At 41.2% G+C, this 26,695-nt stretch overlaps 1 protein-coding gene across 2 annotated transcripts in view; it reads left to right on the top strand.

Annotated features, from left to right (window-relative positions):
- CPNE4 (copine 4) overlaps positions 1-26,378 on the top strand; it is a 236,056-nt gene extending 209,678 nt beyond the window's left edge. For both annotated transcript variants that reach the window (XM_063155822.1, XM_063155816.1), the window contains 4 exons: positions 12,710-12,761; positions 17,028-17,161; positions 19,185-19,421; positions 25,778-26,378. In XM_063155822.1, coding sequence (XP_063011892.1) covers positions 12,710-12,761; positions 17,028-17,161; positions 19,185-19,421; positions 25,778-25,909 — 555 coding nt within the window. In that variant the 3' untranslated portion in view covers positions 25,910-26,378. The remainder of the gene's footprint in view (positions 1-12,709; positions 12,762-17,027; positions 17,162-19,184; positions 19,422-25,777) is intronic.
- The last annotated feature ends 317 nt before the right edge of the window (positions 26,379-26,695 follow it).

Below are 26,695 nucleotides of genomic sequence, written 5' to 3'. Positions count from 1 at the left end.
TCGGATGAGAACTTCTAAGTTCTGACCCCATCATGTGGATAAATCAGCTTCTCATTAATTTAGAGTGTCTGTTTTCAAGCCTCCAGTCCTAATTAAGTGATCTAACCTGCTCATAGCATGTTGGTCTCTGCATTCCAGCATCTGGTCTTTTATTTCTTTCAGTAGACAACAAATTGAACTAGGGCTATGGAAGAAATTACTCCCACTGCCAAGGGTTCCTAAGTAACCACGGAGCCCCCATACAACCTAAATAACATATCAGCAATATCAGTTTCTATCTCTTCAGGCTTTTCATAAATCTCTTGATGTTCTACCCCTTTAAATCTTGTTCTTATATATGTTTTCTACAGAATTTCCATTTCAAGAGCACACTGCTATGTTGTGTTGACATTTTTTTCCCTCAGTTCATCTCCAAATGACACACTTCAGCTGTTAGTAGAAAACCAGCAGTTTCTTAGTGGCAAAAGGAATCTGTGGAAGTGAAGGAAGCAGGAAATGCCATACACATCATTCTTCATCAGTGTAGAGATCTTTCATCTAATATTCAACAATATGAGCTTCTTCCACCAAGACCTGACAAACACATCACCCTGTTCCTTGATCTAAGTAAAGCTCTGAGAGAAATATTTCCCTGGAGGGTGAGTTTCTATCATACTGTCCTGGTTTAGGACAAATTAGGGGAAATCTCCAAAAGGGAGCCCCCCAAAACAAAACAAACCTCCAACCACCCCTCCCCCAACACCGGGTTCGGGAAGGAATTTCTCGGAGGAGCAAAGTGGAAAACAAAACCTATTTATTTACAAGTAACAAAAGAACACTCCCCAACACAAGAAAAGGAAAGAAACAGACTGTGTATGGTGAGGGCTTCAAGCTTCTCTTGCAAGCTCCAGGTGTCCTGGACGTCTCAGGTCAGGTCCGGAACTGGTCCAGTATCTTCAGGGGAGGGTAAGAAAGAGGGAACAAAAGAAAAGGAAAAAAAACAGCGCAAAAAGCAGAAAGCAAGCAAGCAAAGCGGCTAGCCAAGCCAAGCAGCCAAAAGCCAAAAGCCAAAAAGGCCTGGTCAAACACTCCCCCCCTCTCTTCCCCGCCCCGCCACAGCAAGACGGCCGGGGGTGGGGAAGAGAGAAAAGGCACAGCTGCCAGACACAACACACGATATTGGGATAAAGGCTGTCAACCCATGACACTCCACCCCTTATCCCATATCGTGAATATACAATAAAACTTTCATTTCACGTACTCACACCTTTGACACTTACGCATTCCTCTCATCTTACTTGCTCAGACCTTTGACACTTACAGTTTCCTTCTGTCTCACATTCAACAAACAATGACATTCATATATGAGTCTCATCCCACAATCAGGTCTCCCTGAGGTACACACCGTGTTGTTCCATCTTTCTGCATTATCCACCATGTATAACCTGGTCCTTGAGCAAAGACAATCCCACGGATGGGTTTGTCTGTACTCGAGGCAGGGTTGATCCATACTGTCTTTCCCAACAAACCTCTGACATGGGCCACTGGGGCTTTATCCCCATCTACTATATTAAGGAGCTCAGACTGAGCAGGACCTGCTCAGTTGGTGGAACCTCGAGTGTTAACTAACCAGGTAGCCTTTGCTAAATGCTGCTCCCGGTTTTTAAAAGACCCCCCACCCAATGCTTTTAAGGTGGTTTTTAACAATCCATTATACCTTTCCACCTTCCCTGCAGCTGGTGCATGATAGGGGATATGGTATATCCACTCGATGCCATGTTCCCTAGCCCAAGTATTAATAAGATTGTTTTTAAAATGAGTCCCATTATCCGACTCAATTCTCTCGGGAGTACCGTGCCTCCAAAGGACCTGCTTTTCAAGGCCCAAGATAGTGTTATGGGCTGTGGCATGAGACACAGGGTAGGTTTCCAACCATCCCGTGGTGGCTTCTACCATGGTCAGTACATAGCGCTTGCCCTGGCGGGTTTGAGGCAGTGTGATGTAATCAATCTGCCAGGCCTCCCCGTATTTGTACTTAGACCACCGCCCCCCATACCAGAGGGGCTTCACCCGCTTGGCCTGCTTAATGGCAGCACACGTCTCACAGTCACGAATAACCTGAGAGATACTGTCCATGGTTAGATCCACCCCTCGGTCTCGTGCCCACTTATAGGTGGCATCTCTGCCCTGGTGGCCTGAGGCATCATGGGCCCATCGTGCTAAGAATAACTCTCCCTTATGCTCCCAGTCGAGATCTATCTTCAACTCCCCTATCTTTGCAGCCTGATGTACTTGCTGGTTGTTTTGCTGCTCTTCATTAGCTCTACTTCTGGGGACATGGGCATCTACATGGCGAACCTTCACAGGTAACTTCTCTAACCGAGTAGCGATATCTTTCCACTCTTCCGCAGCCCAAATTGGTTTTCCTCTGCGCTGCCAGTTCGCCTCTTTCCATCTCTTCAGCCATCCCCATAGAGCGTTGGCTACCATCCAAGAATCGGTATACAAATAGAGCCTTGGCCACTTCTCTCTCTCTGCAATACCTAGGGCCAGTTGAATAGCTTTGATTTCAGCAAATTGACTGGATTCGCCTTCTCCTTCAGTAGCCTCTGCAACCCGTCGAGTGGGACTCCATACAGCTGCTTTCCACCTCCGTTTCATCCCTATGACGCGACAAGAACCATCGGTGAATAGAGCGTAACGCGTTTCTTCTGCTGGTAACTGATTGTATGGCGGAGCTTCCTCAACCCGGGTCACTGGCTCTTGTTCCTCATCCGCGACACTAAAGCTTTCACCTTCGGGCCAATTTGTAATTATTTCCAGGATCCCAGGGCGATTTAACTTCCCAATTCGAGCGCGCTGCGTAATGAGGGCAATCCACTTACTCCAAGTAGCATTGGTGGCATGGTGGGTAGGGGGAACCTTTCCTCTGAACATCCATCCCAGCACCGGTAGTCGGGGTGCCAGAAGGAGTTGTGCCTCTGTACCAATCACCTCTGAGGCGGCTTGGACTCCTTCATAGGCGGCCAAGATTTCCTTTTCTGTTGGAGTACAGTTATCTTCAGACCCCCTGTAGCTCCGACTCCAAAATCCCAATGGTCGGCCTCGGGTCTCGCCAGGCACCTTCTGCCAAAGGCTCCAGGACAGACCATGGCTCCCGGCTGCAGAGTAGAGCACGTTCTTCACATCTGGTCCCGTCCTGACTGGACCAAGGGCTACAGCATGAGCGATCTCCTGCTTGATCTGGATGAAAGCTTGCTGCTGCTCAGGGCCCCAATGGAAGTTGTTCTTCTTGCGGGTAACCAGATAAAGGGGTCTCACAATCTGACTATACTCAGGGATGTGCATCCTCCAGAAACCTATAGCACCTAAGAAAGCTTGTGTTTCCTTCTTATCAGTTGGTGGGGACATAGCAGTGATTTTGTTAATAACATCTGCAGGAATCTGACGCCGTCCATCTTGCCACTTCACTCCCAAAAACTGAATTTCTCGGGCAGGTCCCTTGACTTTGCTCTTCTTAATGGCAAATCCGGCTTCCAAGAGAATATGAATTATCTTCTCTCCTTTCTCGAACACTTCTATTGCCGTGTTCCCCCAAACAATGATATCATCAATATATTGTAAATGTTCTGGAGCCTCACCCTCTTCTAGTGCAGTCTGGATCAGTCCATGACAGATGGTAGGACTGTGTTTCCACCCCTGGGGCAGTCGGTTCCAGGTATACTGCACTCCCCTCCATGTAAAAGCAAACTGGGGCCTGCATTCTGCTGCCAGAGGTATGGAGAAAAACGCGTTAGCAATATCGATGGTCGCATACCACTTTGCTGCCTTGGACTCCAGCTCGTACTGCAGTTCCAGTATGTCCGGTACAGCCGCACTCAGTGGTGGAGTCACTTCATTCAAGGCACGATAGTCCACAGTCAATCTCCATTCTCCGTCAGATTTTCGCACGGGCCAGATAGGGCTGTTGAAGGGTGAGTGGGTTTTACTGACCACCCCTTGGCTCTCCAGCTCTCGGATCATTTTGTGGATGGGGATCACGGCATCTCGATTCGTCCGGTACTGCCTGCGGTGCACTGTTGAGGTGGCAATTGGCACTCGTTGTTCCTCTACCTTCAAGAGTCCTACTGCAGATGGGTTCTCTGATAGTCCAGACAAGGTATTCAATTGTTTAATACCCTCTATCTCCACTGCAGCTATTCCAAAAGCCCACCTGAATCCCTTAGGATCTTTGTAATAGCCATTCCGGAGGAAGTCTATGCCCAAAATACACGGAGCCTCTGGACCAGTCACAATCGGATGTTCCTGCCACTCCTTCCCAGTCAAGCTCACCTCAGCTTCCAACAAAGTCAACTGTTGTGATCCCCCTGTCACTCCAGCAATGGAAACAGGTTCTGTCCCCACGTGTTCCGATGGCATTAAGGTACACTGTGATCCAGTGTCAACCAATGCTTCATAGTCTTGTGGCTCTGATGTGCCAGGCCATCTGATCCACACCTTCCAGAAAACCCGGTTCTCCCGTGCCTCTTCCTGGCTGGAGGCAGGGCCCCTCTAAGCCAGATTGTCCTTCTTTCCTTGGGCATATGCCTTAGAAGTTCCTTCAAGGGGATCGGACATGTCATCGTCATCAGCATACTTAACATCTCGGCTACGAGCGACCGGAGCTGCTATCCTTTTGGTGATACTTTCTCTTTTCTTCAAATCATGCACCCGTTGTGCCAAAGCAGCGGTGGGTTTTCTGTCCCATCTCCTCATGTCTTCTCCAGACTCACGCAGAAAAGCCCATAACTCAGCCCGTGGGATGTACCTTCTCTCCCCATCAAAGGAGCGCCAGCGTTGGACACCAGGGCCTCTAATTTGTACAGCTGAGATTTGAATAAGGTCCTCCTTAATCTCTTCCCGGAGTTTCTTATGATTCTCCTCTATTTTGTCCTCTAGTTTCTGCAGTCGGGTTTCCACTGCTGCAATTCTGGCATGAGTTGGGCCATGCACAGCATCTGCATACGCTCGAAGCTTCTTTGCCATATCGAGCACAGTCTCATATGTATCATCCCGCTTCATTATTGCTAGGGCAGAAGCGTATTCAGGTGGCCCAAGTCGCACAAGTTTCCTCCACATTATAGGTGTGCATGGTACCAGGTCTGGATTCCTAGTTGTTGTATCATCTGAGAAAACGAGCTCTGCCACCGCCATCTCTCTCAGGCGTTGGATCGCCTGTTCTATGGTCTTCCACCGTGTCTGCTGCATATAGAGATCATCCGTACACAGGTATCGTTCTGCTACGCTTCTTAGGACCCGTTCCCAGAGGCTGTGAGGGTTAGCCCCCCTCATCATACCTTGATCAATGACAGGATCATGTGACAGGGATCCCAAATGCCTCGCTTCAGTACCATCCAAAATTGTAACCTCCCCTGCAGCATCCCAAAGGCGGACTAACCAACTAATTATAGATTCGTCAGGTTGTCATCTGTAATCCTTTCTTAGGCCTCTGAGGTCCTTCAGAGAAAAGGAGTCAATATTAGCTCCAGATTCTGTGCCCCTTGATGTGGCCTCTGATTTTGGTGAGGGTCCTTCTCCTGCATCATCATCATCATCCTCCACCTTTCGATCAGTCTTGCCTTTACACTTTCCACCTCTTGTATTAGCTGCAACAGCCATGGGTTGGGGCCTATTGTCTGATTCAGCTGCTAGCCTGGAGCCTGGGATGTTAGCTGCAGCCTGGGTCACTGGGATAGTAACTAACTTATCTTCCTGTTCCCTTTCTGCTATCTGCTGCTCCACAGTATCTAGCAGAGTACGGTAAACAAACGCCAAGGCCCAGCTCACTGCAGTAACCCTTTCCTCCTTAGTATTACCATGGCACTTCTCCCTCAAATACTTTGCCACCTCGACTGGATCCTGAATTTGATCAGATGGAAAGTCCCAATCTATAGGATCGGAAAATTCCTTTAAAGTCTGGCCCATGTCCTCCCATTTCCCACTCCAGTCAAGATTTTTCCTGCTTTGTTTTACTCCTAAGTCAGGAGTGTCTCTAACCCCTCTAGAAATCTCAGTCTTCATTTTATACACACTCCAGACAGTATAGAAAAGGCTTAATAAATTAAATGCCAGAAAGATGGTTTCTTTCAAACTCAGGGGAAATTCAGTATTTTCTAATAGAGATGTCAACAATTTGGACGACAAGAAGGAGGACAAAGGCTGAAAAGCCCCTTCCCCTTCTTCTCCCCAAACAAACTGAGTAAACAACCATAACAGCAACCCATACATTCCTGAAATAAAGTCCAGCATTTTTATCCAACACATCATCACACATAAGACCAGCACAATGACTATTCTGGTTAGTGCCCCCCGCTTACAAAAGCTACTTATTAGGGACAACATCAGAGCTATTTTTGGGTAAGGAAATAACCCCAGGGACCACAAAAGTATTAAAACTTCAAAAACCCCTAGGGACCAGAAATACCGGCAAGCTTCCACTCCAAGTGACATTATGAATCACCAATATGCCCACCAAAATAGCCAAAACCAAAATATTATTGTTATAGGGTTTTTTTCCACTGGTTTTTTTTTTTTTTGGCCTCCGTTTCCCGGCCAACGCACCAAAAAGTATATTGTCCTGGTTTAGGACAAATTAGGGGAAATCTCCAAAAGGGAGCCCCCCAAAACAAAACAAACCTCCAACCACCCCTCCCCCAACACCGGGTTCGGGAAGGAATTTCTCGGAGGAGCAAAGTGGAAAACAAAACCTATTTATTTACAAGTAACAAAAGAACACTCCCCAACACAAGAAAAGGAAAGAAACAGACTGTGTATGGTGAGGGCTTCAAGCTTCTCTTGCAAGCTCCAGGTGTCCTGGACGTCTCAGGTCAGGTCCGGAACCGGTCCAGTATCTTCAGGGGAGGGTAAGAAAGAGGGAACAAAAGAAAAGGAAAAAAAACAGCGCAAAAAGCAGAAAGCAAGCAAGCAAAGCGGCTAGCCAAGCCAAGCAGCCAAAAGCCAAAAGCCAAAAAGGCCTGGTCAAACACTCCCCCCCTCTCTTCCCCGCCCCGCTGCAGCAAGACGGCCGGTGGGGGGAAGAGAGAAAAGGCACAGCTGCCAGACACAACACACGATATTGGGATAAAGGCTGTCAACCCACGACACATACAAACTTCCAGAATTTTTTTTTGTTTTGGTGGTTTTGGGTTGTTTTTGTTTTTTTTTTTTGCAATGAAAGGAAGCATCTGAGAAGTCTGATGTAAAGTGAAGTGGTGGTAGATAATATGGACTCAGACATGGCTGTGAAAGGTCACAGTGAAGAGGAGGAAAGAAAGCAAACCACATACACTGACTTCTTAGCAGGCAGGACTCAAAGGAGATGAAAAACCACACAGCAGCACAAAACTTACTGTTAAAATGAAAAGCAAGTTCAAATTGTGTCAGCCCCATGACAGGTGGATTGTCATTAATGAAGGCCTGTTCCCTAAAGGAGAACTGCAGCTGACACCTGAATAGATACTAAACAACTTCCAGTTTGCTTTGAGAGAGTCCTGGTTATTTCTGTATTTTTAGTGAAAGCTTCATTGCCTGCTTCTGCTGTGAATGTGTGCTGGAGACAAACTCACTGCAGTTACAAACACAGGGCAGTATTTTTACAGCCCCAACCTGCCCTGGTTTGTTGGACAGCTGAGGGACTTGAGAAGTGCTGTGTTCTTTATGATTCCTGCACTTTTCAGGAGAGGAGATTGATGGCTAAAATATATGCAAACCTGACAAAAAAAAAATTATGTGTAGCAGACCAAGGGACAAAACAGAATTAGTCTCCTTATCCATGCAGGTTGGATTTAGACATGGAAACTTGGGCAGCATGTACAAAAATGAAGTATAAAGGGAAATAAGTGGCCCAGCTTTGCCAAGCAGAAATATGTACAATGTATCTTAGTGAGAAACACAAGCTTTCCAGCTCCCAAGCTGTTTGATTAATGAGCATTCTGAAAATAATAGCTTTTGACCAAAAGTGCTTGAAATTCATTAGTGTCTTAAGCTTTTGCAAAATATGCAGGCATTTCATATTTAGTTTTCTGAATGACAGTAGCTTAGTAGCATTCAATTCATTCACAGATAAGTGTCCAACATAGTGCATTTTGGCATTTACACTTGTATGCATCTATTGTTCATGGATTTTTTTACAATTTCTATTTAAATTATTAAGAAAGCATTCCTAGAAATCTGAATTTGTCACATTGTTTGTCAAATAGCCCTAGTACCATCACCACAGAGAAAAGCTGGAGCTGTTTGGGACATGAAGGTTAATTTCAATGCATTCAACAATTTAGAGGGGGGGGGAAAGGATTATTAATTTTCAGAATTCAGGCATCCATATTTATCATTTGAAAATAAAAACCATAGCTTCTTATTTTAAAAAATAGAAATTCAGTTAAAGGAGTTTAAAAAATGTGTAGGCCAAACTACAATAACAAATTTCAATGAAACTTAAATAAAATGCCTTTGCATAGTTCAAAAGCTTTCCAGCAATTTGCTTTATCAGTGTTGGGGGATTTATTATTTTTCAGATTCCAAAATAGGATTTTTTTTTTTTTGTGATTTGAGGTCTCTATCTGGATTCATAAAATATTTTTTTAAGAAATCTCAAAAATTCTCATCAACTAGGAAATTCTCCTTTTCTTTCAGCCTAAATTAGAAACATTTCCAGCAAGGGCCATGCTATGAGAATGAATTTCACTGCATCCCAATATGAGGGATGTTATGCTATGTTAAATCAATGTCATTTTTTCTACAAAAGTGGCCATAAGCATGTGGAAATATTGTTATAATTCTTCCAAGAGTCTCATGGGTGCCATCACATTGAAGGAAAACATTGACAGGTGTTTGTCACTGTAAATGTACAGACAGTGAAGGAAGCATTTTACAGTGGTAAAAAACAACATTTCTATAACTTGTCTTAGCAAAACTCTTCTGCACTGTTTATTTAATTGTCATATCCTACAGAAACAGCCAGAAATGCTGTCACTGTAATCTATATTATAATGTATGATAGAACTAGTTAATTTGCTTGTTAAAAACCTTGAAGGAATTGCCTGTGAAATATTGTGTTCCTGGTGTAGGGAGTTCCTAGTAGTAGTTTAATAATGCCACATCCATGATGGTATCTGCTAAAGAATGTATCTGGAGCCCTGCAGAGGCAAAAGATTCATACAAGTGCAAGGGAACTTTAGCTGCAGGCTTTGAGTGCAGTTCTGTGCAGCAGCCCAAGTAACACCAGGCTGATCCCATATAATCACCTCTGCACGCCAGCATTTCTGTCTCCTTCCCTTTTATGGATTGATTTTATGGAGCAATGTTAAGAGAGGAGGGCTGAGCAGAGGGTCAGCTTCATATTTGAAACTTAGTCCAGGGTTGCAAAATCTTAGTCCAGTCACAAAACACTCAGGGTTTTGTGAGGACATTCCTTGATGTGAGGCTGACTTCCACCACAGACTGTGCTCTGCAGTTCTGGGCAAAATTCTCTGCCAGGTACTGATGTAAGGCAGCCATTCTGTATTTGTGTGACTTGACACATTCCAGGATTTCCTGGCTGATAGATCAATCCACAATACAAACCATCCTAGTAAATTATATAAACATGCCTGCTTCTGAGCAGCCCAGTGTCTTCTTGTTTCCACTGAGGATTTCTCAGTTTTCAGCATCTTAAGTGTTCAAACTTTTGCCTCCTTTTTGGCATTAGTTTATCAGTTCTGGGAGTGTCACTCAAGGGCTGTGTCATTCAATATCAGAAAGATGCCATTGAGTATACCAGCTTTTGTTTCTATGTCATCAGTATGGTTTGCCCTTCAGCCACAAAGCCCTTGCATGTTTAATTAGAAAAAGAAAAAAAAGGGAAAAAGAAAAAAGAAAAAAAAGGAGGGAAACTCATCACCTTGCACTGTTTAGAAAGCAAAAGCATTGAATGTCTGATCCAAACCACCTTTTGACATGGATGAGCTTTACATGGAGTCCTATCAGGTAGCAGCCCAAGTTTAGTAAGGCCTTCAGTAGGTGGTATAAGTCTGAAGTCTCTGCTGGTTTGGACACTTGAGTTCTGGACACCACAGGGAAGACAGCAAAGGGGCAGGTTGAAGCACACTTGGCTTTGCTTAACAGAGAGGGGGCTGAGATCTGAGCATTTGGAGAAGCTCTGCTTAAAACATATGTGCTGTTGCCTTGCCTTGAGTGATGATTTCCTGTTTGTGAACCATCACTGAGCTGCTCAAAGAATTTCTCTCCTCCACATTGTACTTAAATCTTGTTTAAATTGTGATATATTACTCAAGGAGCATAGGAAACAAGCCAATGCTTCTGCACATTCATTGTGTTTCCTGTGCTGCCTTCAGGGTACATTTTAACACTGTTCTGTGAATCAGAATGACAATGTATGAGGGCCATTTGCTTTAGGAGGATAGCAGCTGATGCTCAGACAGTATTATTTTATGCATCATTGTGCACACTGAGTAGACTTGGGCTTTCCTTATTGGCCTGTTAAATAATAGCCTGTGTCCCATAGCTCTGAACCAGATAAATTCTTTGCATTATGTGATTCTGAAAGAGGTATGGCAACAAAAGCAACCAAACCATGCTTGCATGTGAGATTGAAATACTGTATTCATAGCTTTCAAAAAGATTTGTATTTTCCTTTAGGTATAATTTCAAATGCATTTGGAATAAAGAAATAAAATCACTGAAGAGGCACGGTGTTTGAAGAGTCAGTCTGCAATAGATAAACCTGCATTGCCATCCTTTTTGCTTTTCTAACACAGTTAATGCAAAATACAGAAACCCTAAAGGAAAGAGAAAGGCTAATGAATAACAAAAAATATCAATGAGAAAACTCCCATAACAGGTTTTGACAGATGCAATTACCTTAGGCCTGCAGCTGGTTGTGAGACTGGCAGATAGCAGCTGGGCAAAGTGCCCTGAGAGACACCCAGAGCAGCCAGGCAGAAGGGCTCTGAGCACCTCTGAAGTGTATCTGGCAGCCCTGATCTTCTGTGCTGCTCCGTGAGGAACAGAAACAGTGACTTCCTGCATTATCTTCCATGGCCAAGTAGGATAGACTGGATGGACCATGTAAAACCCTTTCTAAGACTGATGCTTGGTGTAGGCATGCTGACTGCTGGGTGGAGGCAACTGCAGACTCTCAGTGAAGTTTTGCCTCAATTCTTTCTCATCATGGTAGAAGTACTGCTTAATAATGGCAGGCATCATTGTGGTAAACAAGACTAGCATATGATGGGGAAATTCCATTTCTCCATGAAGAACTCTCTTTGGCAGTAATAAGCCAACTTACACCACTTCACTTTCACAGAAACTTCTCTGCAGTCACAAATTTGATCTATGGGACCCTTAGTCATAGACCAATTTCCATACCCTGCTGTATGGAGACATCTAAACTAGCAAATGGAACAGCAACATACAAAAAATAAATCTCTTCCTGCAAATAATCTGGCTCCATTGTACAGGAGGTTTTTTCCATATCACTAAAACTGTTGGCACTTTTGAAGATCCTACAGAGATCTATAAAACATTAAATGTGTATAATTGCAGTTATATAAATGCCTTCTTAAATCTGGGATGACACATCTAAATTGAACTTCAAATTATGCAAATTACCTGCTAAACTCCCAGCCACTTTTTGCAAGTCAAATATATATGTACATATATATAAAATATATGTATATAAACATATATGTATATTCACACATTATGCATTGTGGGACAAAATCTGAGCTTTTTCATTCAAGAAAAATTAAGACAAACAGAATTAAGAGGCTGGGCTTCAGACCCAAAGAGATTAAAGGGAATCAAGAAAAAGAAAAAGAAAAATGCAGGCAAGAATAAAACTTAAAGAGGAATTCTGGAATAGGAGACTTACAGTGCCTAGCATTATTTAAGCATACCAAAGTCTTGTAATATTTTCCCAGGGGACCAAAGACAAAATACTTCGTTTTGTTAGAAAATCAGCTTCTTTGTTGTATTCACAGTGAGTTCTTTTAAAAAACAGCTCTGTAGGATTTAATGATAGACAGATTGAGAGAGAGAGAGAGAGATTGGAATATTCACCACATGGAAGGAAAACCAAAGAGTCTTCAGGATTTTTTTTTATTTATTTATTATGCCCCAGAGTGACGGAACATTTTAACCAACTTCAACTCCTTACACTTTTTACACTACTATTGCACAGTGGATCATTGATTTCTCCATATAATCACTTTCCCAGTGCTCCTTGGCCTTAGATGAGGAACTGTTCACGCAGTGAGGTCGGGATGCAGAAGTGAGCTGATTTTCTGCAGTCACTGCTGTATCACAACCTGCATTCTCTCTCCTGCAGTCTGAGATGCTGAGCAAGGGAGAGCTGCCATTTAAATGGCCTCAGCAATAGATTCCTCTTCTGTGCCCAGCATTGATTGCCCAATCCTGACACCATGTTTACATGATTTTTTAATGTATTTGGGTGGGTTTTCTACGTGCCTTGTTTTGTTTTGTTTTGTTGCTGTTGTTATTGACAAGTTTCATTCCAGTTTTGCTGCTTTGGTTCTGCAGGGAGCTCCAGCTGGGACTGTATTTCACACTTAATGGCTGAAAGCTTGAAAGGTCTCCAGTTTAGCACAGAAAAAATGTCAAGAGTGTTTAACCACAAGTCTTCTTGGAATAATTTTTCTGACAACAGTCTTCTTTTCTTTCCATTTATCTGCAGGTCTCTCATGACTTTGCAATCAATTTCAATGAAGACAACCCAGAATGTGCAGGTAATGCTCACAGTAGGACAGACTGCCATAGTTTTGCTGCGTGCAAAAAAATGTGCATTTTTTATTGCATCACCTGAGTATTATTCAAAGTGGTTTTATTAAAGAGGGCAGCTAGGATCTGGAGACCTGACAGACTCCAAACCATTGAGCTTGACTTTAGAAATCTTGGAAAGTGCCATATTATAATTTCCTGAAAAGTTGGTGGACATTCAGCACTTGGACTTCCTGGAATCACTTGCATTTCTGAAACTCGACTAATTTAAAATCTTCAGCTACCTCAACTTCATAGGTTGTGCTGCTAAGAAGGACAGGATATGAAAAAGCAAGCTATGAACCTCTGTGATCAAAAATTCCCTCAGTTTAGAGCCAACGCTTTGACCAGAGCTGTAGCCTGCTGCAAGTCAAGGGCAGGGAAGCAGTTGATGACTACTGTGGTTGAAAGAAACCTCCTTTTCTGAGAGTAAATGCAGCAGGAGGCTACAGTGTAAGATATTGGTGTGTTCTACCAACAGTCATTAATCCTTGGTAATCAGAGGCCAGATTTATGTAGCATATGTTGCTCTATGTCTTGTATTGCAAGTGAGATCTGCAGTTTAAAATCTCCTGCCACAATTCACACATTTTGTAAAAGACAATACCAGGAAAATGACCTCTAAATCCAGTAACAATTAAGAATCTTGCTTGGGTGATCATTGCTGTCTACAATTCACAGGTTGTTATTCTCCCTTATCCTTCTGCTTCCATCCAAATACTGAACTGGGTATTTCAAAATGCTCTTTCTGTTCAAATTTTCTAGCTGCTCCTTTTAGCTCTTCTCAGGCTTATTAGTGGCTTTCTTTTGGGCATGGGCAGCACAAATGTTCAGGATGAGAACTAAGATGCAGAGAAATGAAGTGAGGAAAAGAAGACAAGCAATTCAAGGAAAAGAGACATTAAAAGAATTCAGAGTTCATACATCTTAAATGCAAGACCTGTTTTTGGTTCAGTGGGCATTCCTGCTTTGTTATTGCACTTGAATTGTTGGACTGCCCCAGTCTTTGCAGGTCATGTGCTTGAAATGCAATTGGGCATAAGTCCTACAGCTGCCTGGTGTGCTCACACAGCTTTTCACACTGCTTTTAAGGAGTCAAAAGAAGCAGGAGTTACATGTATGCATCTAGAAGTGCCTGTAAGCCAGCTTCATGTTGAGACTTCAGTGTGAGGATGGGGTGGGGAAGCAAAAGAGACCTCAGAATTTCATCTGGACCATCATATTTAATAATGTGTCATTAAAACACACAGTTAACCGTGGTCAGCATTAGGTGATAACATAATTATGTGTTTAGTGTTCAAATAGAGCTTTGTTTCTCAATCTAACTGCAGGATATTTGTGACCCTCTGCAAACTACAGAGAAAAGCTCTAGCAGTCCATGCAAAGAACACTTATTTTTATCCCCTGCTCCCTCTTTGCTGCTTCTTTTGAGTTCAAGGCTAATTCTTTTATCACACTGGTATTGTTATATAATGATTTTTATTGATTGAAATGGCTGCCACATCTAGGTGGTGCCAGCAGCAGAGTTTAGACAGACAAACCCTCTGTAGGCAAGGATTTACTATCCAAACCACAATCTGTGTGCAAAACTAAATGCAACAATGGAAATGAAAGGGGATAGAAAAACCAGGAAGGAGCTGCTCTATGAGGCTTGACTTATGTCACTTAATAATTTAAACTTTGTTTGTATCTTTGCATAAGAGTCAGTTATCTGATAAATTAGCCCATCGCCTGAAAGGAGTTCTAGGCCTAAGAAAACATAAAAATATCATTGCAACATGAAAGAATGCCAGGGAAGAAATTTTGCAGCATTTGCACCTGTATCTGCAAGATTTTAAAAGTACTTGTTTGTCTTAAAGGATACCTTTTTAAATAATATCCACCTGGGTGAAAGCAAGAAGTGGAGACAAACCAGAAAATGTGTTGTTTCATTATCTGCTTCAGCTTGCTCATCTGCCTGTCATGGGTGCTTGTTTATTCTGTGATGTTTTCTAGATGCTCTCACTGTTATTAGGTGTCACAGGGAACAGTAACATCAGCAAGTCATGTGGAGAAAGGATGCAAGAGTGAGGAGATAAAGTGCTCAGTGATTACACTATTTTACCTTGTAATATCTAGCATACTTGCCAGAAAATAAAGTAAAATTGCTTAAGAGTATCTTGTTTTAAACAAAGAAACAGCAGTTGGATGCAATATAAAAAGTATGTGTCTATTTTGCCATTGAGTAATGAAATCCTTTTATCTGTGGAAGTAGAGTTTTTCCTAGCACAAGGTAGTGTGAAGCATCTCTCTACATACAGGGACTGTATATTGAGATGAAGAGCACTGGAATTCATAACCTATGGATATCCTCACCTGTTACCATTTCCATTCTTGAAAATTTTAGTATTTATATTCTTATATTTAGTATATTTATAGTATGTTATTTTTATAGTTTTATAATTAATACTTAGTTTATTATCTGAAGAAGAAAGTAGGGAAAAACCTTTAGTCTGAATGACTGCTTCTACACATCTGTCTTAAATCCATATATGTATGCACACACTGTATTTCATTTGAGATGCTTAAAGTGGATTCCAAATAAAAATGTAAGGAGTTGAATTGTGAAAAAAAAAATGCACATGTGCCTAAGATAAAGGAGTACAAGAACATCAAGCTACAAAGTAATCCATTCACATATCCTGTTGAGTTGGGATTGGATAGACAGTAGATATCTCTAAAATGCATTAATCTGAGAAATCAAAAAAGAAATTATGTTTCCAGAATGTGTCTCTTTCTAAGATGAGAGCAACTTTGTGACATGAACAATACAATCTCTGTGGAATGCAAGGAGTAAGGTTTATCTTACATTATTTTACTGCATAAGAAGAAAGGTAGGGTGTATCTTGTCATCATCTTAGGGAAGATTTATGAGGCCTTCATGCAACATCATTATGTATATGTAATGAAATCCTTAGCAAGTTTAGAATTGGGAGTTACCAAAAGGTCAGTTTTGCAATATGTAATTTAGTCACTGGAATTACCAAGGGACATTTTGTAACACTACTTTACATTTCAACCAATGCAACTATAATTGGAGCAAGTTCTTTTGTTTGGAACTTTTTTTTTTTGGCACTGCAATGGAAAAATATATCTGTAGCTGGATCTAAAAAGAGAAAACTGTGTTCTTCACCACTTTTTCATAGGAGTGTATGTGTGTCATTGTAAAACAATTACAACTCCTTGTCATTTTTTAGCAAAAAGTCTGCACCCATCTATCCTGTAAATATGGTTGGGTAAAAAAAAATCTCATGAGTGAGAGAGTCTCTGTGCAAACCGAAAGTGGCTTAGGATCTCACCAAAGCCATTTCATTCTTCAGCATCCTTTGCAAAGCTTTTCAGTCTATCGCTTTCTTTCCAACATTAGACCTCTAATCCTTTAGGGCTGGTAAGCTGGGAGTTCTGAATGGGGAGGCTAATGTGCATCACTTCAAGAAATCCTTCTTCTCAATGATTGAAAATACCAATTTCCATTCTGTGATCTGTCAAGTGTGTCAGCAAAGAAGTCTTTGCTCTCTGGTCTGACTATATATCCTGAAATGAAAAAGCCAAAAATAGCTAGTTCTCCATCAAAATTTCTCAGCTGAAGCTCATTTTTCTGTAGGCTGCAAAGCATCCTGCTGTTTCTTCCAAGGTTTCACAGCTTTTGGTCATAGTCAAATTCAATCTATGAGTGATTATGCAAATTAACCCTGAGAAATTATTTTCTTAGCACAGGAGAGTGAAAAGATGTTTTTAATTCCTTAACAGCTTTAGGGCACAAGTACAAAGGACAAATCTGTTGGCAACAGCTATGATAAACAAAAAAAATTATCTAAAGAGGAGAAAGAATTATTGATGTGTTTCTTAATGTGTGCTTAAATTTTCATCGTGAATCTTAGATGTTGATCAGGAAGCTATCATATCTTAAACCAAGAAGAACGGAAGCTATGGCATTGCAAGCTCATACCTGAAAAAAAGACATTAAAAGCTGCTGGGAAGGGGAAGCATGGTATAATAATTATATATTAAAAAGTAGATTTAAGACAGCTAGAGACAGATTCCTGGAAATTATCTTAAGATTCCAGTCCCTGCTTATAATGTAGTATTTAAATTTCTTCATTAAAAACCCACTTTTTATTTACATTTTGAACAAGCCTGATATAGGCAATGTGCTCCATATTTCTTTTTCTTTTTTTTTTGGTTTTTCATGCCAGGAATACAAGGTGTTGTGGAAGCTTATCAGAGTTGCCTTCCCAAGCTGCAGCTGTACGGACCAACAAACATTGCTCCCATCATCCAGAAAGTGGCAAAATCTGCATCAGAGGAGACCAACACCAAGGAGGCCTCAGTAAGGGAAAAAAAACCCTGTGTTTGCCTTTTTTTCTTGTTTTATGATGGATCTCTTGTAGGCCATCAAGGCCTTGTAATGCAGATTATGCCTTCACAGTTTTTATTAACTGCCTTCAAAGAAGGCAGCGTAAACCTGTGTCAGCTGGAACAGTGTATCCAGTCTTTCTAGCTTTGGTTGTTCCAGCTTTAAAGTCTTTCCCCACTGATCTATTTCCTGCTTTTAGTGCTGTTTCATTGTAGCACACCCAGTTCTTCACTGTGGAAATAGAAATGGCACTGCTAAGGTTACAAAAATTGAGCTTTGAAGCCCTAAAAGTCTTGGTTGTACCACGAGATGAGTTCAAATGATTCCCAATTCAGACTATCCAATTTTGCGTCTCCTGCACAGGCTGTACTAAAATTTTTCTGTTCACCTAGGGAACTTTTCCAACTATTAATTTGAAAATAGTAAGGATACAATTTTCAGCTTGTTATTACTGATGAAGTGATTTGTGCCTTTTAGAAATTGGAAGACAAATCTGTTAGCCGGCACCTGATAAAAACCCCAGGACAGATTTTTTGGGCTAAAACACTTACATATAGATCACGTTTTAAATGTACACCCTTGAGATGCTTTAAGTTTATTTTGATCCTGCCTTGAAGACAGAATGGGAGAAAGGGAGAACAAGAGAAATGGAGAGAATATGTGAGCGAGTAGGTCTGAGCCATTTACAAGAGCAGTGCTGAAAAGGAGTAAAGGATGTAAGAGAGATATTGTGTACTGCAGCACAAAAAGTGCTAAGTACAGGACAGATTAGAACTGTACACTGGCATGTGCATGATCACCTGGCCTAGAGCTTACTCTAAGCTTTCTCCATGTGCAGGGCCTTTTTAAAGTCCTATTAGGGCAGCAGTTGCCAAATATTTCTGTTCTTGAGTCTGGCTTGTGACTGATATTTACAAAGGCATGTAGTGACAGAACAAAGGGTAATGGCTTCAAACTAAAAGAGGATGACTTTAGATTAGATATTAGAAAACCACTCTTTACTGTGAGAGTGGTGAGACACTGGGACAGGTTGCCTGGAAAAGCTAAGGTTACCCCATCCCTGGAAGTGTTCAAGGACAGGTTGGATGGAGCTCTGAGCAACCTGGTCTAGTGGAACGTGTCCCTGCTTCATCATCTGTTTGGCCTAAATGATCTTTAAGGTCCTTTCCAATCCAAACCATTCTATGATTCTGTGATTCCACTGTTGTTTCCAGAACCTTGATAGTATTTAGGGTCCCAGTCCTAAAATGGGAAATTGCTATGTTTGAATTTCCATACCCACCTTAATCCTGAGGTGGCTCACTCTATTCCCAGTGCTGCTTCTGATCTAATATGATCTTTCTATCTGAAAAACAATTTACAGTATAAATGTTCAAGATGAAGTTTTCTCCCTGCATGTTTTGATTTATTTGTGGCAGGACAAGATGATTGGAACACTCTGAGTTTATACCACTGTACACACATAAATATCATTAATGTTTAGTGTGTTGGTATTGCTCACGCAGAGTGACCAAATCCTATGATTTGTTCATTTTTTCTATTAATGCACTATAAATTTCTTATAAATTACTCCAGCTGCCCAACAATTAATAAAGGATCCAAGTAAGGGCCATTCTTTCCCATTACCATGTCATAGCTCATGCTCCCAGTTCAGCGGGCTTTGGAGATTTGGGAGAGAAATTACAAGCTTACCAAATTACTTGCTGTGCACTAGAGAATGAGAAAACCTCTCTTTGGGGCTCTGTATGAAGAGTATGAAGAGGGATATATTCCTGCCTTGCTCTCCTCAGGGACCCCTTTACTCTGCAGAGAAGAAATTAGTAGCTGAGGAGTTTGGAATGGAAAATTCTGTGTAGTCAATATAAAGGTTATTTTCTCTCTAAAAAGGTCCATGAGTGAGTTACCAGAAATAACTTTATAGTTTTTAACTTAAAAGATTAAGCAGTTTAGGATTATTAACCAATACCATAATTTTTCACTTGTCCAACACCTTCAGCAATACTTCATCCTGCTGATCCTGACGGACGGCGTCATCACGGACATGGCTGACACCAGAGAGGCCATCGTCCACGCCTCCCACCTGCCCATGTCCGTCATCATCGTCGGCGTGGGCAACGCTGATTTCAGTGACATGCAGATGCTGGATGGAGATGATGGCATCCTGAGGTCCCCCAAGGGCGAGCCTGTGCTTCGAGACATTGTCCAGTTTGTGCCATTCAGGAACTTCAAACATGTAAGCTGGTTTTTCATCCTTGCCACCGAAGGGAGAGTGGGTATAGTGAATGATTCGTGAGGCTGGGCTTAACTCTGCATATGTGTGAAATGTTGAGTAAGTCTGGGGCATTATTGTGTCAGAAATAGTGGAAAAAGAAAGGAATCAGAACGTGCTCCATTAGTGAGCTGGTGAGGGTGAGGAAGGAAGAGATGAGGCACAATCCCTGTGCTTTTTGTGGTGTCAGTCCTTGCTTCCACTTTCTCCCTGATTTAATGTGGTTACTTTCCCTGCCTTATTTTTCATGGTGTCTGTTTCCCATTCTCTTTTGCATTTTGTTCTATTAAGACTATTGTATTCTGCTTTCCATTCCTTCATTTCCACAGGTAGATGAAATGGCTTTGAATTTGTCCTCACAGTGTTCCCCAGGAGGCTTTTTCTTTATTGAGGTTTGGTCCCTGAGTTCTCAAATGCAGGGCAATCCACCCACGGCATCCTGGTCACCTCCAAACCCTTTCCCAAATTCTGTACAAGAACAAAGGCAAGAAAGTGGCATTACTGAGAGCTTCTCTCTGCCTCAGCAGCTGTTCCTGGCTGAGTCCAGTGTGGTGTAGAAGACACTGTAGGAAAGAAAGGAACAGAACCAGCATTAAATTACCAAATATAAAGTAAAGCTTTGGTCATGAACTTTTCTTCTCAGTCACCTGCCCTACACTGTGCCATCTGTTCCAGAGACTTTTCAGCAGCCGGGTGGGCACAGCATTCACCAGCAGAAGGAGCTTTCCCACACCCAGAGGGGTTTTTCCAAGCCCTTTTGCTCCATATGGAGACATGCATTATGTTCTCCTGAAATGCTGATCCCATCCCTTTCCTTCCCTTTTTCCATCATTCTTCTTTCCTCTCATTTCTGTTACATTGATTTGGTTCTCAAGGCTGTCTTTTTGCTCTGTCTAGGAAGGATATCCTCAGTATTCAATTTGAGAATTTCTTTACCTCACAGTGCAACTGACTCATTCTCCTCATGAGATTGCTCTTTTCAATCTGCTCCCATACACTAGAGATCCTAAGTTTGGATATGTCACAGCCAAGTTCTCAACTCTGGGCTGGCTTTGATCTGCATATGGGTTCGCACTGCTTACATTTCGTTTTAAATTTAGCTTCTCTTTTAGTTTTTCTGGGATTTTTGTCACCACATGAGCTTTTTTTCTGTTTGCTACTTCCAAAATACCTTTATTTTTCTCTTTGCAAGGGTTCTTTTTATCTCATTTCAAAATGCAATTTTGCAATATTTGCTTTAGATCCACACACGCTTCTTACTTTCACAAACTCTGCTGAGGAGCAAGAGAAAGAAACTTGTTCCTTATTTTCCTTCTAGCTTTATGTAAGCCGTGGATGCACACAGGAGGGAAAACTTACCTTATGGTATTAGTTTGGTGCCACCATGCCACATAGCTGCAGATTGACTTCTGAGTTGTAGACAAACACATTTCTGTGCTGACAGGGGCACACAGCCACCTACCTGCTGAATCAAAGTATGAGCACAACCACCTCAGAGCTTGTGATTCCTTCAGCACATAATCACAAGTGTGTAGTGCTGCACTGTAGTCATTGGAAAAGTGTCCAGGGCTGAGTTATTTATGGGCGAGTGGGAGAGCTACTTTTAATTAGGTGAAAACATGTTTCTGCAAGGAATTGGCAAAGCCAGCTACATTTGTTATTTTAGTTTCACTTTTTTTTTTTTTTTTTTTTTTTTTTTTTTTTTTTAATGAAGCTAAAATCATCCTGGATTCAATAGATTAATGCTGACAGTTGCAGTTCTGGGCTCTAAATATATTGTGCCCCTGATGTTAACTTGTGACTGAATCTGTGGCATTATTATTACCAGCACTGGTCAAATGACAAGCATATATTCTTTTTAGCTGATTTAGATTAACTTTCTTGGTATTGGGAGAGGAAAACAATCTTTATGTATTCTTCTTCTTAAATAGTGATATTTTTCTCCCTCTTTCAGTAACAAAGATAACACAGGTATAGAGATAGATTTCTATTTTCTCTATCAGAAAAGTTAATATATCTTATGCAACCTGATATTTAGTCTGTTTATTGTGATGTTTCAGCTTTTCAACAAATGTCAGTGTAATGGATGAGTGTTCATAAAAATAGTCACTTCTAGTTGAATTTCTTTATTGTCATATCCCAAATAATCTCTCTCTTTCAACAAAGTGACATTCACATCTTCCTTCCTTATTTAGCACTAACAAAAGACTTACATCAGCCAGTGAAATAATTTTTCATAGGAGAAATGAGTGTGATGTTTTGATTCAAATTTATTTTTTCCCACAGAGGAAATGCAGATTTAACACATTTGGGAGATTTTTGTCAGATCAGTTCTGTCTGAACACAAGAATTGTGTTGAAAGTTGAAATATCTTTTTAGAAAGATTAAAAATCAAATTGTGTAAGGTTTATAGGTTTTTCTGATAAATCAAGCATTTATTTACTTATTCCTAAATCCATATTATATCTGTTAGTGACAGAAGGAGAGAAGAAAATGTTATGCATGAGCATTTATTTTTTTGTTTTGCTGGAAAAGCAAACCATAATTCCCTTGGGGTCAACCCAAACAATATTTTTTTTTCATTACTTCTATTCTCAGGTCAGCTTGGAACTCAAAATCTCATATCTATCCAAAGAGATCAAAAATAACCTGTGCAAAACCTTCCCCTTTGAGAAAAATCGAAGGGGGGAGAAGGAAATTGTAAAAAATAACCTACAGAAAAAATCCCTTTTATTTTATAAGTTTGACTTCAGAGAAGATTCTGAGCTTGCACAGCACTAACACAGGAATTTAACACATTTCAATTACTTATTCACATACCTAAAATCTTATACCCACATCAATGTTTTACTGGATTAAGACTCAGTGCAGACAGCAGCCTCTATTATAGAGGTTTCATCTCCTACAAGATACAGTGCAGCAGAAGTACTTCAGTAAAACATCTATGCTCTTTCTCTCTCTCTTTAAGGAGTATCTTTGAAGTCATCAAAATAATAACGGCAACAGTAGTGACTCTTGGCAAATCCTGTAGTTGTAGAAGCTTGATAAAATCAAGGTAACCATTAACATGTCCCATTGTAGAGTGGGTGACATATGCCATTTGCTAAAGAGGAACATAACAAACAAAGGAAACATATTTTCCCTGAATCCAAGTGACTTTTTTCTTTCTGTTATCACCACCAAAGGACACCCCAGTAATGTGAGTGTCCTTCACCTGAAACTGTAAAACAGCAATGATACATCACTGAAATGCAGTTGAAGAGAATCACCTGCCTCAATGCATTCACAGTCATATTTTAAGAAATGAAATTTTCTGCCTTTGGGATTTATGGTATATTTACTGGGCACAAATCTGATGCCACAGGTAGATTGTATTCCATTCTGCATTGTATTTAATCACAAAGGTTAACGGCTGTGTGTTAATAACATACATCACAAAGGAGTGTGGAAAGCACAGCTCATAATCACTGCAAGGAGCAATGTTTTGCACTATGCATTGTAGTTAAAGGTTAAGCATTGTGAAGCTATAGAACTGAACCAACAGTCATTTGTAATACACACCAATTATGGACTCACAGGGGATTATTTTCCTGCTGCTGACTGATCTGACTGTTGTGTGTCAGCTATCACTTAATAACTATTCATCTGAGCTGCTTATTGCTAGAATGCTCTTAAAGCAGTGGAGAAAATGTTACAGTAAAACATTAATTTAATATCCCATCTGTGGTAAAGACCCAGCAAAGGCAATCTTTTCACAACACTGATGAACCGGGTCTGTGTTTTAGCTTAGAAGTTACTGAGTGTAATTCTCACTGATGAAAACGCTGTTTTGCACCATCTGATCCACAAATGAAAGTGCTTTACCACCAAAAAAAGTATGTAACGTACAGGTAGTCCAAATCATTGGAGAGGAAACCAATCCCAAGCTTGTTTTTGGGATGTTCCCTGCTAGAAAGAGCCCCAGGACCAAAAGACATCACTGGCATGATGAAACTCTAAAACAACAGGTGCCCATGCTCAGACTGAAGTATGGGTCAAGCCAACTACTCCAGGGCAATCCTGTGTGGGGACATATTGCTTGTGAGCCTGTGGGCACAGTACATGTTTTTGCCTAAACCTCAATTAAAGGCTTTTCAGTTGAGAGCTCCTGAAGTGTGAGTGATTCAACTGTGCATCTGAGCCCTGACAGAGCCTATTGTGAAGGGCTGACCCTTCCTACCTTCAGGAGGAATGGATGTGGAGGATGATGCACAGCAGTGAGTGCTGTTGGCCCAAAGTTCAGAACATGTGAACTACACAGATCCAGAGAAGCTGATGGCAATGCTCTTGCCCAGCATTTTTAGACACAGAGCAGAGTGAAGTTTCCAGATTGCTACAGCTTGTGTGTGCAGCACTGGCTCAGCACTCTTCCCCTACTCCCTGTTTTTACCTCTGTGTAGGGTTGTATTTTTGGTAAAATAGCACAGAGGCAGGCTAAGGTATGTACAGCTTTGACACACTGGGAAGGAGATTTAAAAAAACAGTAATTTTCAATAGCATTGTAGAAATCAGCCATTTGTGTGATTCCAAGGGATAGTTTCTGATTATTTTAGTTGGAACTAGATGAACTTTAGGGCCTTCAAACCCAAATAATTTCATTATTCTATAAAACAGGTTCAGGCAAGAATAGGGCAGCTCTGAAAAACCATGCATTTCCCTTTTCAGGATTAAAGTGAATGGGTTCTCTTACTGTGTAACACCTTAAAACATTTGCTGCACTGACACATAAAGTATGCTCTATCCTTTGCCAGTTTGTTCATGCAGTAATGTTCCAGGCTTTTTTGGCTGCACAAATATTTTGATATAAATGTCACAGCAGTTAATCTTATTTGTTACTAATCTCATATGTGAGTCAAAATACAACAATACAGGGAAGAAAAACCCCAGCTGTTTCTGGTTTTGCCAGCATTATCTTAGTATTATAATATTTGATTCTGGAATTTCTAATAGTCTGGAGTTTTCTTTACCCTGGGATTCATGTGCCTACAAATAGATTACCATTTACATTCTGTGTAAGCCAAATTTTAAGACTCTGTAAGGATAAGGATGCCACCCCATGAAACAGAGTAGGCCAAAAAATAGTCAATGCAACTGCTTGTGATGTGGTAGTTTTGCAACTTGGCTGATAACACTAGAGAGAGTGAGGAGGAAAGTGTTCATTAATTTGGGGAAAAGAACTTGGTGTGCAGAAGAAATGTGATCCAGCCACTGGTTGAGTTCCCATGCATCGTCTGAGGTGCAGTCTGCACCCTCTGGAGATAAATACTTCAATTTAAAGCTCTCAAAATGACATTTAAGTGTTTGCATTTTTACTGCATTTTGTGGTGGGCTCAAAGGAAACAAGAAGGCTGGCTCCTAAGGACTTGGAACCAGCTCTACCCAAACACTTAGAAACAAGAAAATCCAAAACATGGGGCAAGAGGGTGCATGGGAGAATGAGTCCAACTTTGTCACTGCTGACTTCGGGCGCTGAGGAATGTCCATGCGACACACACAGGTAATGGTTGCCCACAAACCATCCACGGGCCCCTCTGCTCAAAATGAAGCATTTCAGGACATGAGGCAGCGACTGTGTGGCTGATGGAGGGCAGGGTTCCTCACTGCACTGATGGGGAGCCCTCCTCCCTGCCTGGAGTGAAAGCAAGTGGCCATCTCTGTATCTGTCCCTACCTTTCAGGGTCAGCAGTTCTTAGTCTGGTGGATACCTGCCAGTTTTACATTGCAGGAAGAGCTCTAAAGCCTCCACCAAGCCCAGGATTGAAGATTTCTTGTAACCAAGGTTTAGCTCCAATAAACACAAAGTATTTTTGATTGAATTAAAATTTTCCCATCCATTAAAACACCATGCCAGATTCTGAGGAACAGAATGGTGATGAAGGCCTCCCTTTCTCAGTGTTGTCCATTCATGTTCAGCTTGGAGCTCTGCGGGGTTCCTTGCTGAACACTGATGAATGAAGTCTTTGCAGCTTTTTATTGTGATATGGGGCTCTCCCAGAGTGCAGGGAAGTTCAGTTACCCTGAACTTAAAATAGTCCAAATGGGCCTGAAGTCACACAGAGAAATTTTGGCTTTAGTGTACTTTGAGGCAGCTACAGCTCCATACCCAAACTGGCTTATAAAATGAGTTTCCAGCAATCGTATGATTCACTTTAAGTCTTTTTTGCCTTCCATTTCTGTACCATACTTCCTCCCTTGATCTCATGGCACCAATGCCTCTAAAACCCATGGCACTTCAAGCAGAGGACCAGGTTAATGCTTGTGTTTTCTACCATTTCCTGCAGGCATCCCCAGCTGCTCTAGCAAAAAGCGTTTTGGCTGAAGTTCCAAACCAAGTCGTGGACTATTACAATGGCAAAGGGATAAAACCAAAATGTATGTCAGAGTACGAGTCTTCCAGGACACTAGCTCCATGAACCTGCCTGCACTCTTTTACAAAATTAAAAAAGAAAAATGCTACTGTCTACAACTACTGTATTTAAAAAAATGAAACAAAAACATAGCACGTTTTGGTGATTTTTAACTAAAATACCTTTTTTTTTTTGCATGTGTAGCCTAAAGGCTTAAATCTGTTAAACGGTTGTATTGTTGAAACCTTTTTATGAGAAAAAAAATCCAGAAAAAAAAAGTGAACTCTTTACATTACAGCATGTTGCCTTGAAATAAAAAGTTATCTGTATCTGGTTTTTATACAGGTTTGTTGAAATTTTGCTAAATTTCTTATATTTACACTGTAAAGCATTTTGAAATATTTATTGAGAGTCGATAGCCAAAATGTCTTTGGTTTAATCTGCTATGAACTGAGAGATTTTTCAAAATGGCAGATGCATGAACTGTATTTTGCATGTTTAAAATAAAAACAACACAGTTTTGCAGTTGTCTTTATTTCTCTCTCTGCAACAAGGCTGCCTTGCTTTCAACTTCCATATTCCAAGGGAAGGGTAATAAAGGGTTTCAAGAGATAGCTGACCTGAAGCATGGACATTTCTAATGTTAGCACCTTATAACATGGACCTCCAAACAAGCCCACTCAGTCTGTGGCCTGAGTAGTAACTTTTCAAAAGCCTGACAAATCCAGCTGTTACAAAGTGTTCAGACCATAGCTGTAAAGAGATCTGGCTTGGAGAGCATGATCCATCAAGACTGCATGTCTTAAAACATGCCAACTTAATCCAAACAGTCTGGCTGGCTTTCAAACAGGA

The sequence above is a fragment of the Melospiza melodia genome, chromosome 1 (genome assembly GCF_035770615.1).
Source record: "Melospiza melodia melodia isolate bMelMel2 chromosome 1, bMelMel2.pri, whole genome shotgun sequence".
NCBI classification, from domain to species: domain Eukaryota; kingdom Metazoa; phylum Chordata; class Aves; order Passeriformes; family Passerellidae; genus Melospiza; species Melospiza melodia.
The sequence above is the reverse complement of the archived record's forward strand: the minus strand, read 5'-3'. Positions and strand labels throughout refer to the sequence as shown.